At 45.3% G+C, this 17,130-nt stretch overlaps 1 protein-coding gene across 6 annotated transcripts in view; it reads left to right on the forward strand.

The window, feature by feature from the left end:
* Ptpn3 (protein tyrosine phosphatase non-receptor type 3) overlaps positions 1-17,130 on the forward strand; it is a 175,052-nt gene that overhangs the window by 77,763 nt on the left and 80,159 nt on the right. For 5 of the 6 annotated variants that reach the window (XM_008854638.3, XM_029556937.1, XM_029556939.1 and 2 more), the window contains exons 2-5: positions 3,891-4,045; positions 13,726-13,833; positions 13,909-13,951; positions 16,490-16,568. In XM_008854638.3, coding sequence (XP_008852860.2) covers positions 3,908-4,045; positions 13,726-13,833; positions 13,909-13,951; positions 16,490-16,568 — 368 coding nt within the window. In that variant the 5' untranslated portion in view covers positions 3,891-3,907. Of the gene's footprint in view, positions 1-3,890; positions 4,046-13,725; positions 13,834-13,908; positions 13,952-14,818; positions 14,936-16,489; positions 16,569-17,130 lie in introns of those variants that run through there. The other variant, XM_008854639.3, reaches the window with a different exon arrangement.

The raw sequence follows: 17,130 nt of genomic DNA on the forward strand, positions 1-17,130 counted from the left end.
CAGCATTGCACAACATGGGTGCACTCACATACATGCAAGCAATACACTCATACACTTAAAAATAGTAAATAAAATATTTTTTTAAACTTCATTTATTTTTATTTTATGTATATGAGTGTATTGCTTGCATGTATGTAAGTGCACCCATGCCATGCAGTGCCCACGGAGTCCAGAAGAGAGCATCAGATCCCCTGGAACTAGAGTTATGGAAGGTTGTTAGCTACTATGTGGGTGTTGGGCATCGTACCCGGGTCCTCTGCAAGGACAGCCAGTGCTGTTAACCACTAAGCTATCTCTCCAGCCCCTGCACACATTTACTTTTAATACTTTCACCTGCATTTGTTCTTCTACTTAACCTCCTGAATCACATCTTCTCCATTTCCATGTTGAATTAGACTTGGAAGGATGCTTATATTCTCTGTAGCGACCTGACCCTCAGCCCATCCACAGGGGCAGTTTCATATCCTGTGAGATTTTTGCTGTACTGTTCCTTCCTCTATTGAGCTCTCTACTAATACTGTTCCCAAATACCCTGGTCAAAATTTGAACTGCCCTCTGTTGCTCTCTTTCAACTGTATATTCTCTCTCTCTCTCTCTCTCTCTCTCTCTCTCTCTCTCTCTCTTCTCTCTCTCTCCTCTCTCTCTCTCCCTCTCTTTCTTTCTCCCTCTTAATGAATTTGATATTAAGATATAGTATTGTGGTAGCTTTTTGTAACTATAATGAAATACTTGACACTGCTGATGAAGATAAAAAGGCTTCTTTAGGTCAACTTTGGAAGTTCAAGGGCATGGCCTGGCATCTACTCAGTTCTCCGCTGCATGGCAGTATGGGGGATGGTGATGACAGAAACGTGTGAGAGCAATCTAAGGAATAAATAACAACCCTCTGACAAGAACTACCAAAGGGCCAGGCATGGTAGTGCACACTTTTAATCCTAGCACTCTGGAGGCAGCCATCTAAAAAACCAAAACATAAAATAACTACTGAAGGGAGGGGGAGGTCTCAGGAGAGACGCCTCACACCCCAGTTACTGACAGAATTTCACAGAGTTGAGTACACAAATGTCATTAGCCCTCAGAAGTCAGAGAATGTTAGAAGCATCTCAAGGGGCAGGGAGATGGCCCAGCAGGTAAAGAATTCGTGGAACAAGCATGAGGTCCCAAATTCAGATCCTTGGCACCTACATGAAAAGCCAGGTTCAGCAACAGGTTCAGCGTCATCCCAGCGCCAGGGAAGCAGAAACAGGATCCCTGGGGTTGGCTGGCTAGTCTGGCTGAATCAGTGAGCTCCAGATTCAGTGAGAGACCTTGTTTTGTTTTTGTTTTGTTTTTTTTTTAAGTAAATGAATAAAGACAGAGGGCTGGCAAGACGGCCCAGGAGGTAAAGGCACTTGCTGCCAAGCCTGACAACTGAGTTTGATCCCTGAGACCCACATGGTGAAAGGAGAGAACTGACTCTTGCAATTCAGCCCCTGACCTCCACATGTGCACCCAGGCATGCATAATATGTTTTAAAAATATTTTATATTATTTTTAGTTTATGTGTATGAATATATTGCCTGCATGTATGTAAGTGTACCCATCTCATGCAGTGCCTGTTGAGGTCAGAAGAAGACATAGGATTCTCCTGGAACTGGAGTTACAGATGGTTGTGGACTGCCATGTAGGGCTAGGAATCAAACCCAGGTCTTCTGCAAGAGCAGCCAGCGCTCTTAACCACTCAGCCCATCTCTCCAGCCCCACAATATATTTTTAAATACAGGGAGAAAAGGTGGAGAGTGATCGAGAAGGTCACCCAATATCGACTTCTGGCCTTCAGATGCAGAAATACACACACCTGTTCACACACAGACACCGAAGAATTTCAGAAGAGCCCGTGTGCCCTCCTGACATTACACGCAGAGACAGCTGCTAGTCTGTCTTCTACCAACATCGATTAGTTTTGCCTGTTTTTAACTTTCTATAAATTGTGCTATAGGTAATCTCTTGTGTCTGACTTCCTTTAAACAAGTTAACATTAAGAGACTGTTCTGTGTTGTATGTAGCTGGAATTCGTGTTTTTCCTTTGCTGAGTATGCCACAATACTCATCTTACTTTTTTTTTTTTTTTCAGTCTTTTTGAGACAGGGTCTCCCTGTAACCCCAGCTGTCCTGGAACTCACTATATAGACCAGACTGGCCTCGAACTCACAGAGATCCACCTGCCTCTGCCTCCCGAGTGCTGGGATTAAAGGCGTGCACCATCACACCTGACTCATCTTACTTTTTATGGCAATTTAGTTAGTTCTTTTCCCATTTGGGTGTATTCTGAAGATTTGTGTACATATATTTTCATGACTAAAGTAGTTTTCTGTTGGGAACATACTTAGGAATGGGATGGTTGTGTCACAGACTGTGTATGCTGAGTAGATTTTTGCCAAACAGTTTCTCAAAGTAGTTACCTGAGTTTATGTTCTCCTCAGCAGCTCATGAGAGGTCTCCCCATCCTCCCCCACTGAGCACCCTCCACAGTTTGCTTTGTCAGTCTTTTGAAAAAAATTTTTTTGATTTATTTATTTTTATTTTACTTGTATGAGTGTTATGCCTGTGTGTCTGTAAGTGCACCCATGTCATGCAGTGCCTGCACAGGACAGAAGAGGGCGCCAGGTCCTCTGGAACTGGAGTTAATGAATGGCTGTTAGCTGCCATGTGGGTACTGGGATTTGAACCCTGGTCCTCTGAAAGAACAGCCAGTGCTCTTGACCACTGAGCCATCTCTCCAGCCTTTGTTTTGCCAGTCTTAACCTGGGTCCTTCAGCAGGCACGCAGGGATTGTTTTGTGGCTGTCCTTGGCTTTTCTTTGACAGGTGATTGACTGAGTAATTCCTTTTGTTTCTTCACATTTTCTATTGAGTTGTTTTTTTTTTCTCTTGAGTTGTGGGAATACTTAATAAAATCTTTGTGGATCTGCTGCAGATAATTTTCCCCCTGTGTCAACTGCCATTTTACTCTACTAAATGTTGTCTTTTAATGAATAGAAACTCTTCATTTTAATATAATCTAATTCATTAGTAAACCTTTTCATGTTTTACATCATATTTATGTATGCTTAGTTTTGTAAATATACAAACCTGTGAGGTAAATATACAAATAAATAGGATAGGAAATAAAACCCTAAGTAAGCTGGAGAGCTGGCTCAGTGGTTAAGAGCTCACACTACTTGTCACAGGACCCAAGTTCAGTTCCCAGCACCCACACTGAGAGGCACACACCTGGCAATAACTCCAGCTCCAGGGGAAACAATACCCTCTTCTGGCCCCAACAGGCACCTGCACCCATGCGGTATACTCTCATGCAGGCACACACACACATAATTAAAATTAAAAAAAAAAAATTTATGTATATGAATGTATTGCCTGCATGTATGTAAGTACATCCGTGCCATGAAAATGCCCACGGAGGTCAGAGGAGGGAGTCTGATCCTCTGGAACTGGAGTTACAGATAGTTCTTAGCTGCTATGTGAGTGCTGGGAATCGAACCTGGGTCCTCTGCAAGAGCAGCCTGTGCTCTTAACTGCTGAGCCATCTCTCTAGCCCCTCAAATTATTGTTTAAAAACCTGTGTAAAAAAGAATTTAAGCCCTGAGAAATTAGAAGATACAGACCTTGGAGATAAGACAGACAAGTCAGGTACTTCTGTGAGCAAATGTGGTATTATATAATGAGGCAGTAAACTTTGCTTAGAGTATCTTAGAAATCAAAACTGAAATGCAAAAATGGTTTGTTACCCTGTTCTCAGTACCCAGGTTCTGTAGCTGGTATTGTGAAGATGGAAGCTGGCCCATGAGAAAGGCTGTGAGGCAAATAGTCACCTGCATTTGAAAGCACTAACAGGTATATCTTACATTACAGGTTATTCAGCGATAGTTATGACCTCCCGGCTACGTGCGTTGGGTGGAAGAATTAATAATATACGAACCTCCGAATTACCCAAAGAAAAATCTCGATCTGAAGTCATCTGCAGCATTCGATTTTTAGATGGCTTGGTACAGACCTTTAAAGTTAATGTAAGTTCTCCACATTTTGTTTTGTTTTCTGCGTAGATGCTCCTAAGAAATAGTTTTCACCTTTTGACTTAAAACACGGGGAAAAATTATGATGAGAATGGACTGGGCGTACCCCTAAAATCTTTGCCCCCATGTTGCCTTTCCCCACTTCTTTTTAGGGATGTGAACTGTGGGATCCTCAGGTGTTGGCGTATCTGGGAAGTCCCTGCTCACTTCCTCAGGCAGAGCTAGTCCTCGAATGATGGTGCTCAGTGCTGAGTTAGTAGAACCCACATGACTTTGCATTTTTTTAAAAAAAATTTATTGAACTTTGTTCATATATAAAATCATCTTTATATTCCCTTCCCCTTTGGCACCATCCCATACCCCCCCCCCACCACTGGAGTTCATACATTCTATGATCTTGCATTTTTGAAAATAGTAATGCTTACAAACCAAGCTCCTTGAGGGCAGGAAGAGCCTCCTGACACAGGACTGGACACAAGCTGGTGCTCTTTGAGATGGTCAGCCTCGTGGATGGCAAGGCTCCCAGACATCCTGGAGCCTGTTCACAGAGCACTTGGAAGAGCCAAGACTGGGAACAAGGTCTCTCGTCTCCACATCAGCAGCAGCAAGAGGCAAAGACAGTAACAGCTTCTGTGGGCTCTGAACTCAGCCTCCACCTGTGCCTGGGATTTGCCTGTGTCTCAGTCCTGATGGCACCAACTCCAACCCCAAGCCACCTGTGCCCATTTTGAAAGTCCAGTGTACAGAGAAACATGCCAGAGGAGATGGATAAGATACATGTGATGGTGCAGGCCTGGGATCCAGCACTTGGGAGGTGGAGACATGAGGATTAGAAATTTAAGGCCAGCCTCAGCTGCCTACTGCATTCCTAAGGTCAGCTACATGACATCCTATCCCTAAACAAACAATCCAACATACACAATGAGGGAAACCAGAAAAGGCCACAAGAACTCAAAAGAAGAAGAAAAACTGATGCCCGCATTTTCTATTTTTTTCCTTTCCTTCTTTTTTTCTTGAGACAAGGTCTCACTATGTAGCCCTGGCTGATCTGAACTCACTGTGTAGACCAGGCTAGCTTTGAACTCACAGAGATCCTCCGGTCTCTGTCTCCCAAGCACTGGGATTAAAGTCATGTGCCACCTGTAACTCAGTAACCCTACATTTTCTGTCCAGTCATAGGTCTTTCCTGCACTGCTCGCCTGAGGTCACTAGAGATCTTAGTGCAGGCAGGAGCAGTTTACATGAAGCTCAACCCAAGAGGTATTGTGCCTCCTTCCAGACCAGGGGCAGGGCAGCTGCCCTATGCTATGGCTGTGAGAAATGTCCCCAGGACTCAGGTGCTGGGAACTTGGAGCTTCACCTGATAGAGTGGAGGTAGTCACTGGAGATGTGTTTCCCAGCTTCCCTCCCCACTGCCCCCTCCGCTTCCTCAGCTGTCCGAGAGTCATGCTTTGTTCTTCTGAGGGTAGGAAATATTATTGTGATAAGAAAACTCTAGAAGGGGACAGAAAAGATGGCTCAGTGGGTAAAGGAGCTTGCTGCCAAGCCTGACAGTCCAAGTTCATTCCCTGGGACCCACTAAGTGGAAGGAGAGAGCCAACTCCTGCAAGTTGGCTGCTGACTTCCACATGTACCTACACCTCCTGCCAAAAAAAAAAAAAAAAAGACTCCAGAAGGAAATTTAATTGTCTAGTCAGGTGACTTGTTTCTTTTTGTTTCTTTGTTTTTATTCTTTGCTAATTTAAGAAAGGACCTTACTTTCCTGACTGACCCGGGATTCCCTATGTAGTCCAGGCTGGCTTTGAACTTGAGGCAGTCTTCTTGCCCAAGCCTCCTAAATGTTGGAATTATGGGCATGAGCCACCAGGCCTGGCCGACATGCTTCTTAGCAGCTCCCGCTGGGCATCCACCCAGGCCCTTCCTAAGCCTGGGCCTTTTCCTATCTTATCCTTTGGCCATTCCTAACGGGATCAACCAACCCCAGACCACCTGCCAGCATCTACCCCTCCTTGAAAAACCCAAGCGTTTCCAAAGTTCTAGGAGAACTTTCTGTAGCACTGGAAATGGCCCAGTATGGGAGCTATTGAACATCTGAAATGTAGTGAGAGTCCTTGAAGAAGCGTGTTTCCCTGAAATCCTAGCCGAGAACTGCATCACCAAGCCACACCCCTAGCCTACAGTTACACTTTGAACTTTAATTAATTAAAATTTAAATAGTCTCTGTAATTCAAGGCCCTCACTTTGGACAGTGTAATCCTAGTAAGGATTTTTAAAATTTTTTCTATTTAAAAAAAATTTTTTTAAATAATTTTTATTTTATGTCTATGAATGTATTGCCTGCATGTATGTGAGTGCACCTGTGTCATGCAATGCCTCGGAAGTCAGAAGAGGGCTTTGGATTCCCCTGGAACTTGAATTAAGGACAGTTCATAGCCACCATGTGAGTGCTGGGAATCGAACCCGTGTCCTCTGCAAGAGCAGTGAGGTCAGAAGAGGGCGTGGTATTCCTCTGGAACTGGATGGAGTTAAGGATGGTTCTTAGCTGCCTGTGGGTACTGGGAATCAAACCCTTGTCCTCTATAAGAGCAGCCAGTGCTCTTAACCACTGAGCCATCTCTCCAGCTCCAATTTTTCTTTTTCTTTAATTTTTTTTTAATCTTTTTTCAAAAAATATTTTATTTATTGTTTTTATTTTATGTGTGTGTATTGCCTGCATGTAGGTAAATGGACCCGTGTCGTGCAATGCCCTTGGAGGACAGAAGAGGCTGTCAGATCCCCTGGAACTGGAGTTACAGACAGTTGTTAGCTGCCATGTGGGTGCTGGGATTTGAACCTGGGTCTTCTGCAAGAACAGTTTTCTTAACCGCTGAGCCATCTCTCCAGCTCCAATTTTTCTTTTCTTTTCTTTTTTCTTTTTTTGATCTTTTAGAGACAGGGTCTCCCTGTAGCCCCAGCTGGCCTGGAACTCACTATATAGACTAGGCTGGAGATCAGCCTGTCTCTGCCTCCTGAGTGCTGGGACTAAAGAAGTGCACCACCATGCCTGGCTCCTTTTTTTTAAAAACTTTTTTTCCCCTCTAATTGTTTTCATCACATTGTGTGTGTGTGTGTGTGTGTGTGTGTGTGTGTGTGTGTTTTGGGGGAGTAAGCACTGGTGCCATGGCACACATGGAGGTCAGAGGACAGCTTGCTGGTGTTGGTTCTCTTACCTTGATGGGTCCAGGGATTGAACTCAGGTCGTCAGGCTTGGTGGCAAGCGCCTTTACCTGCTGAGCCATCCGTCTGTCCCATCAGCATTCCTTGAAGTGCACCAGCACCCCTCACTGTGTTTCTTTTGAAACACATCAGTGGTGAGGCCTGAGAATCTGCATTGTGCTAGTGCCCCCTGCAGCCCCCCTGCACACTGTAGTTTCGAGGGACAATGATTTGAAGCAGTTTTGGCAAGATCATCTATATTTTCTCTCACAAAAAAAAGAAAGAAAGAAAAAAAAAAAAAACCTTTGCTCGGTGTGGAGTACAGCTGTAATCTCAGCACTCAGGAGGCTAAGACAGGATCACAAGTTCAAAGCCAGTCTGGACTATGTAGCAAGTTCTAGGCCATGAACAGTGAGACATAAACCAAAAAAAAAAAAACATTAAAAAAGAGACATAAACCAAAACAGACAGCAAAACCCAGCTACTTTGGTTTTATGGAGTTTACGTCCGGTTTCCTTTTTAACATAATTTGATGCAGAACTTGGTGATTAAATGAGCCCGGGGGAGGTCACAAATGCTGCTCCCAGATGCCGTCAACTAACAGCTCAGTACATGGCTGGCTCCTTTGTCCAAGTCTGTGTTTGTAGGATGCATTCCTCAACAATGTACTTTCTTCCTGGCAACAACAGGAATATTTGGTAGTGTATAACTCAATTTTTATTCAACAAGTATTTGCTGAGCACCTACTATGGGCCAGGCATTATTCTGGGTACAGAGAATACAGTAGCGAGCTAAGCAGCACAACTGCTGACGTTGAAAGCCTGCCTGCCAGTGGGAGGGGCCAAGCGGAGCTCTTGTTTTTTTTAAAGATAGGATCAGAAAGGTCTTACTGAAAAGATGAAAGAACCATGTATTTCCGTATTTCCGGAGGAAGCACATTCCAGAGAAGATACTATGTGGTGCAAAGGCCCTGGGGCAGGATCCCTTGGTATGTGGTTAAGGAATGGTATAGAAGCCAGTATGTCTGAAATGGCATAAGCTACAGGGGGGAAAAGAGCCAGAGATAAGTGAGGTCTGAGAGGTAGCAAGTGGGGGTGGCATGGGAGGCCAGGTGGAGCCTCCAAGGTCATTTGGGCATGCTGCCTTTTGCACTGGGTAAGGGGGAGAGCACTGGTGCGTTTGGATGAGACCTGATATGACCAGACTCAAGTGTCATTCTCTCCACAGTAGCCAGGGAGATAGAGGATTGAGAGACTACAGGAGCTGTCCCAGAGAGAGATGCTAATGGTAGACGGGGCAGTCTTATGGGCATGGTTAGAAGGAAACACCTACAAAGTGGAACCAATAGGATTTGCTGACAGTTGGGATTTAGGATGTGACAGACTAAGAAGCCTTAAGATGGGGCTAGAGAGATGGCTCAGCAGTTAAGAGCACTGGCTGCTCTTACAGAGGACCTGGGTTCAATTCCCAGCTCCCACATGGTGGCTAACAACCATCCATAACTCCAATTCCAGAGGATCTGACGCTCTCTTCTGACCTCCTTGGGAATTGCACAACATATATGCAAACACAACACTCATACACATAAAATAAAAATAATAAAGTATTTTTATAAAGAAGGCTTAAGATGGCTCCAAGATGTTATCGTGGGCAGCCTGGAAAGAGAGATGTAGCATAGAGAACCACACAGACTGGAAAAGACAGGATTGGGGATGGGAATGACAGCTGTGCTGTGGGACATGTGGCATCTAAGTGTTCATTATCTATCCCATAGACATGGTATTAGGGGCCTGGGGAGATGGCTTAGTCAATAAAGTGCTTGCCTTATAAGCATGAGATCCTGAATTCTAATCTCCAGAATCCACATAAAAATCTAGGTGCAGGCCAGTGGGTGGCTCAGTGAGTAACAGCCTTGGCTGCCAAGCATGATGACCTGAGTCCGGTCTCCATGACTCACAGAGTAGAAGGAGAGAACAGGCTGTCCTGACCTCCACACATGTGCCATGGCATGCACACCCACTCATACATACACACAGTATATAGATCAATAAATAAATGTTAAAAAAAAAACAAAAACAAAAGCCAGGGCAGTGCCTACCTGTGATCTCACTGATGGCCAGATGGGAGGCAGAGACAACAGAATTTCTGGAAGCTCGCTAATCAGCTAGCCTAGCTACCTGACAAAGTTCCAGGCCAATGACAGACCTCTGTCTCAAGCAAAATTGAAGGTGCCTGAGGAACAAACTTGAGAACTGTCCTCTGATCTCCCACACATTTGCATACATATGCACACACACGCTGGTACACTCACAAACATCTACACACTCATATACACTAAATAAATAATAAATAAATGCATAAATAACTTTTTAAGAAGAAAGGACTGATATTAGGTTACATAGTTAGGAGCTTAGGCGCCAGGTCCAGGTGTGTTTGGTGGGGAGCGGGATATAGGTGTGGATGTTGCCAGGATGAGGAGGTATTTAAAGCCACAGGCCTAGATAAGACAACATGAGAGTGAGGAGACAGAAGATAGGGCAAAGCCTGTCGTTGAAAGACAGGCAAGGGACAAGCCACCAAGTGGGTTGAGGGAACCTGCAAAGAATGTCAGGGGGAGAAGGTAAAGACGTGATGTGGTCAGAAGCTAGAAGCAGTGAGCCCTATGAGAAGCATAAGCTGAGCTCCCACCCAGAGTGAGTTACATATCAAGCGTTAGAACGGGACCCACCAGTGGTGAGCACCTAGAGATTCTCAGTTATGAACATCCTTATTCTCCCCGCGCTGCTGTCACCCAGAGCCTGAAGCTGCCTGCTCCAAAGTGCTCTCGCTGGAACTTGAGGGATTTGAGGGTGTGTAGTCAGAAATGACTCCCCCCTCGCTTTTTATTTCTCTGCCCCCGCGGATCCCTCACACAGTCTCATTCACACTTGAGCCAGGACTCTTTGTGATGGGGAGCAGGTATCCTCAGCAAAACCCACTTGGGCATCAGTTGTTTAATGCCCATCCCAGGAGCAAGTCAGTGATGTCAATAAGCTAAGCCAGCACAGGTGGGCACAGGCCAGTTCTTATTGTAAACGTGTCTTTAATTATATTGTAATTCCTTTCGGGGGTGCTGGACAGATGTCTCAGTGGTTAAGAGCGCTTGCCCTTGCAGAGGACCAAGGTTCAGTTCCTAGCACCCACATCAGTTCCAGGGGATCTGACACCCTCTTGTGGCCTCCATTGGCACCTGCAGGCACATGGTTCCCATTACAACCATGTGGGCACACACACGTACACATAAATACAAATAAATACAGATAAATCTTTGAAAATCCCTTTGGGAACTAGAGGAATTATGTAGAATTGATACTTGAATGTTTGAAGTCTTCAGTTCGGAAGCAAGAGACACAGTGTAGCAGGGACACGGCTTCGGTGTTAAGCAGACATGAGTCAGGCAGTCAGACAGCTATGCCAGCTGTAGAGCCTTTCAGTGCCTTGGTTTCTCAATGGCAAGGAGGATGCTAATAGCTACTTAACAGAGTTACTGCAAAGAGACAGAGATCATCTGTGGAAGGTGAGTGTGGCTTTATATCTGATTCCTTGTAGATGTTCAATAAATTACAGTTGCTAATGACAATAGTTACATAAATAATATAAAATATATAGATAATAATTCTAGCAATGTATTCTAGTATCTGGTGGACTGAGGAGATAACTCAGTGAGTAAAGTGCTTGCTTTGCAAACAAGGGCATGAGTTTGGATCCCCAGCACACACATAAAAGCCAGCTATGGAGGCATGTGCTGTAACTTTAGCACTGGGATAGGGGCAGAGACAGGAGGATCCCTGGAGCTCACTGGCCAGCCCATCTAGCCAGAACAGTGAGCTCCAGCTTCACTGAGAGACCCTTTCTCAAAAAATAATGTAAGGGGCTGGAGAGATGGCTCAGCAGTTAAGAATACTGTCTGCTGTCTCCAGAGGACCTGGGTTTGATTCCCAGCACCCGGCTGGCAGCTTAACAACCGCCCGTAATGCCAGTTCCAGGGAATCTAATGCTCTCTTCTGGCTTCCTTGGGCTTTGCATGACAAGGGTCCACTTACGTACATGTGATTGAGGAAGACACCCTGAAGTCAGCCTCTGTCCTCCACACACCCTAGCATGGGCAGGTGCACTCTTAAACACCCGTCCATGAGAACAGGGTATCTCCTAACTTGGGGGAATGTCTCATGACTTGGAATGTGTGTCTGTACCATGGAGACTCTTGTGATGGATGGTGCCCTGGGTAGGGAAGTGGCAGGTTTAGGGGCCTTCAGGCTAGATAGGAAGTACATTCTGGAAACAGGTATGTCTCGTGTTCCCACACTACAGACCAAATCCCATGAAGTCACCCCAAAAATTTGCCTCAAGACTTGACGGTTACCTAATTCTCCCTGTCCTGGTCACTGCGACCTACTTTCCATACATGACCTGTTCTCGGAAGCTCACAGACAATGCTGCTTTCACCTGTTCTATTCCTTGTCTATTTCTGACTCATACTGTCCTGAAGTGAAATGGTTTGGTTCAAAGCATTCCTGGGAGGTCTATCTGTTAAAATAGAATTTGAAATTTCTCAAAATGCTGCATGCTGTTTTTGTGTGCCCTTTGTGTCCCCACCCCCTTCGTTCCCCATTCCCAGCCACTCTTTCTTCAGAGGCCATCAGCTTCAAATACTTACCAACCGGAAGGGAGGGGTGACACTCCACCCTCTCATCCTCCCAAAGACAGAGCAGGGGTTGTTTCCACCTGTCCCCTGGGGTGTCCGCTATGCCCTGACCAGTTCAAAGCATTTGACACTCCATGTTAATCCCCCATTCTGCAGCCAGGCAAGGAGAGGATGCTTATTGTGGTTCTGTTCCAGTGCCCACATCAGGCCTGCCCCATAAACACTGTGGTACAGGCCACTGAGAGTCCTGCTCTGGAGGGAAGTGTGGCCGAGTGTCCCCACTGGCTTTTCATTTCAGATGATGAGAAGCAGCGAGGCAGATAATCCCACAGGGTGACGTGGGCCAAGTCTCTTTGAGGGTATTTCGGATGGCATTCAAGTATTTTTAGCTGTTAGTGGAGAGTTTTCCTCCCTGCATGGGCCTCTGGGATCCTCTAGGGAAGAGAGCTGCAGCTGAGGCCCAAGTGGCTAACAGGAGCTGAGCTGGGATTAGCGTTTGCTGTGGGTAATCCATGGCAGGTCACGGGGCGTTTGCTCCGTAATGTGTGAGTTTTCCAATTTAGAAGTTGCTGGAGAACTTCAGCTGAAAGGAAGAAGCAATCTTAGAAAGCTAAGTTCAGGGCTAGAGAGACGGCTCAGCGGTTAAGAGTACTGGCTGCTCTTGCAGAGGACCTGGGTTCAATTCCCAGCACCTACATGGTGGCTAACCACTGTCTCTAACTCCAGTTCCAGAGGACCCGACACCCTCTTCTGACCTCCACAGGCATTACACAACATGGGTCCACTCACATACATGCAGGCAATACACTCATACACATAAAATTTTTTTTAATAATAATAAAAAAGCTGCGCTAAGCTTGAAGTGTGTTTTGTATGTTTGTGAGGAGGGTACATGTGCATGTGTGTGCATATGCATGCAGAGGCCAAAGAACAGCATCTAGCGTTGTTTCTCGGAAGCCATCCACCTTGTTTTCTGAGGCAGGGCCTCTCATTGGCCTGCATTTGATAAGTAAGGCAAGCTTTCTGACAGGTATGTGCATGTGTATGTGGAAGCCAGAGGCCTGAGGCCAGCATCATTAAATGCTCTTACTTTATTTTACTTTTTAGAATTTATTTTGAGTTATGTATATGTCTGTGTGTCTGTGTGGAGATATGAACACATGCATGTGAGTACCCACAGAGGCCAGAAGAGGGCATTAGATTCCCTAGAACTGGAGTTACAGGTGTTGTGACCTGCCTAATGTGGTTGCTGAGAACTAAACTCCAGTCCTCTGCAAAAGCATAATGCACTGTTAACCACTGAGCCAGCTCTCCAGCCCCACATTATTGGATTTTTTTTTTTTTTTTTTTTTTTTTTTTTTTTTTGAGACAGGGTCTGTCACTAAACCCGACGCTCACCAATTTTGCTAGCCCTGAAGACCTGTGAGCCCCAGGGATGTACCTGTCTCTGTCTCCCCAGCACTGGGTATCACAAGCCTGTGCCACTATGCCTGGCTGTTTTTTGTTTTGTTGTGTTGTGTTTTTTCACATGGGTTCTTGCAGGGCAAGCAAGCACTTTCTCCAGCCCATAAACTCACAGTGTCTCAAATCATACTTAGTTTGTCTTAACCCCGCTTCCTATATTTATCTTGTAGCCTTGTAATTCGAAATTTACTAATGCTTTTGTTATTATGGGAAGCACGTATTTATAAAATCTCTGAAGGTTTTAGCTCCTCTTTGCCTACAGTAAAAATATGGTTACCTCTAGTTCTTGGCTCGTTTTGATGCTTTTCCCATTTGATGTTTTTTGGTCTAGAAACAAGATACGGGCCAGTCACTTTTGGACCTGGCATACGGCCACCTGGGTGTGACAGAGAAGGAATACTTTGGCTTACAGCATGGCGAGGACCCAGTGGACTCCCCCGTAAGTGCTGGCATGTGAGGTGTGCGGCACGCCTGCCCGGGTTGGTTTCATAGCTTATGTTTTCTCACCCAACAGAGATGGCTCGAGGCAAGCAAGCCCCTCAGGAAGCAGCTGAAAGGTGGGTATGGTCTCACTTTGGTTGGTCATTGGGTGTGTGGTGGACTGTACCTCTCCTCCCCTTGTCAGAATGCTGCCTGGACCCCAGAGGGGACCAGAGACAGGTGCACTAAGCACTGAGTTAACCGTGCTTCAGAGCAGTTTTAAGGCTCCTCCTTGGCTGTGCAGAAGGGCAAGAGGAGAGGAGGCAACTCAGAGCAAGGGACCCCACTTCTTTTTAACTAGGAAGGAAGGGACAGAGAATGGCTTAGCTTAGTGTAAGGAAAGCAGTCGCATAGGGGCTGAGGAGATGGCTTGGTTGGTAAAGTGCTGGTTGGGCAAGTATGAGGACCCGAGTTCAGATCTCCAACACCCACATAAATTGCTAGGCATAGCAGTGCACACCTATAATCCCAACACCGAGACAGGAGGTGCTCTGAGACTTGTTGGCCAGCTAGTCTAGTCAAATCAGTGATATCCATGTTCCGTGAGCGACCCTGTCTCAAAAAATAAGGTGGAGAGTGATGGAAGACATTGATGTCAACCTCTGGCTTCCACATGTACATATGCACACACACAAATACATATGCAATAGGAAAAAAGGGAGGCAAACCCTCAGATTCCTCAACATACAGACACAGGTCCTTGTAGTTTCCAACAGCATACCCACAGGCTCATCCACGTCCAGTGCACCCCTGTGCAGTTCATAGCACCCAGTGAGGTAGACACTTCAACAATACCACAACTACCCTCCATTTAGCCTGGCTTTCCTCATGGCGCTCATCAGTCCTGCTAGGTACCTCATGCCCCAAACTAACTGCCAGCCTGCAGGGCCTCCTCTGAGCCACCCCTTAGCCTCCTCCCTGATTCCAACTCCTGCCATTCCCAGGACTTCACAGACGCCCATCTCCTGTCCTAGAAGAAGGGAAGCTATGACATCTTCCATCTCCTCTTTCCTGCTTCATTGGACCTTTGTGACTGAGCACTCTTGCTCTCGAGCTGCAAGGTGGGAACCCTTGCTGCATTCATCTCTGTACCCCTGATAGTACCTGACACTCAGAGGTGGCCGGTCACGTGCGACATAGATAGCTGTTGCCATCGATTCTGTCCCTGACACATTCTTTCAGCAAATACTTCCTGAGATCTCAGACGTAGAGAACACTGTGCTAAATTTTGGGAATTTAGTCCAAACCAGATTTAAACCCTGCCCTCAAGCTCATGGTCAAGTACGGAAGAGAAGTGCAAGAGTTCTGTGATAGTACTTCACACAGTGCACAGAGAACAAGAAAGACAGATGGACCATGTCAGTGACACCAAAGTGACAAATGATAGAAGGGGGAGCCTGGGGAGGCAAGAGAGCGTCCCAGGACAGGGAACCCTGGAAAACCGTCCTGCAGAGCTAGAGCACCACCCACTGGTAGCTAGGTGTGTGAACAGTCCCACACTTACCATTAAAGATTCTTTTAGCACCAGCCAGAAGTGACAATGGAAGGGACTAAAAAATGGGAGGGATGAGCCAAGGCAGAGGAGGAGAGGAGCAGGATTAGCCTGTGGGACAGGCAGAGAAGGATTTGAATTTCAAAGAGCAAGAAAGTGCTACCTGAGCCATGGACAGGACCAGGGTGTATTTACCAAGTGCTGGGAAAAGGGGTAAAGTCAACACTATTGAAGTATCTTGGCAACACAATCTGATCTTGTTGCCATGTCTAGCAGAAGACACAGACTAGTTTTATCCACACAGGCAAACTGGTGCTGATGCCTAAGTTGTACTTCAGTGTGTTTGTTGTATAAGCATGTTAACCACTTATAAGCTTTGCACCAAAAGTGTGAAATATTTTCTAGTTGAAAACCTGATTTGAAGCCAGGCATGGTAGCACACACCTCCAGTTCCAGGGGCTCTAACACCCTCTTCTGACCTCCGCAGGCACTGGACAACATGGGTGCACTTACATACATGCAGACAATACAGTCGTACACATAAAATAAAAATAATAAGTAAAAATATTTTTAAAAAACGATTTGAACAAAAACTTCAATGCTACCCATTTGGTCTTATTGCCTAATGAGGAAAACTACTTATTATATCTCTAAACCTTTTGTCTTATCTGTAAAACAGCTGTGTAGCCCACAGTAACCATGGTGGGGTTTAAGTTCTAGACAGTACATGTACATGAAAATGTTTAAAAAGCTTAAGTCACTATATAAATGTGAGTTGTTATACTTCTTTGTGAATTTCGCATACTATGCTGATTTAAGAATTTTAGGTTTAAATTCCTAATACTGATAACAGGATGCGTTGTTTGAACACAGCCCTAAGTTAAACACTGAACAGGAAGTAGGTGTTACCACGTTCCTTGCAGAGGCTTGTGTAGAGACTTCCTGTAGACTTGGGAGACTGCTGGAACAGTTAATTTACGCACTCTGAATTTAAAATGGGATCTTTTATAATGGAAAATGTTATGGTAGAGTAAAAAATTCCTCACATGTGGGATTGTAGCAACTTACATACATTGACTTTTTTTAAAGGGAAAATTTTATTTGTTTTTGAAAAATGTTGTAGGAGGTTTCCCCTGTACCCTGCATTTTCGAGTAAGATTTTTTATACCTGATCCCAACACCCTGCAGCAAGAACAAACCAGGTAATATTTTTTTTTCTTAAAGTTTCCTCTTTACTATATAAACATGAGTAGCCACCCAAAATGTACTCTGTGTTTTCTTACTCTGAACAAATAACTTGATTTGAGTATGACCACCCCAACGATCATGATCAAAGTAAAATTTTGGGATACATATATGGAAATTTTAATACACAAGTTTGTTTTCAGTTTGTGGCCTATCTCTCTCACCCTTGATTGGTACAATTTCTAGAATATGGGTACCCACTTCTTCCCTCCCCTGTTTCCACCCCTCCTTCCCAGCTTCCCCTGTCTGGTGAGCATTGGAAATGGCAGAGGATAACAAGTCAGTTCCACTCAGCCATGCCTGGCTTGGGAGACAGATGTGTAGGGCAGTCACCCACAGGGCACACAGCATGACATCGGAGGGGCTGGAATGAAGGACAAGACACGGCTGTGAGAGGAACTTTCCATCGGGTCCCTTGTTTGCAGGCATGAGGAAGGAGAGAGGGCTGGACTCTGCACGTCTGCTGGGTGAATCAGCAGGTGCAGGAAATTTGTGAGCCAGATAAGAGAAGTAAAGGCT

Source organism: Nannospalax galili, unplaced genomic scaffold (assembly GCF_000622305.1).
Source record: "Nannospalax galili isolate Female #2095 unplaced genomic scaffold, S.galili_v1.0 scaffold666, whole genome shotgun sequence".
Taxonomy (NCBI): domain Eukaryota; kingdom Metazoa; phylum Chordata; class Mammalia; order Rodentia; family Spalacidae; genus Nannospalax; species Nannospalax galili.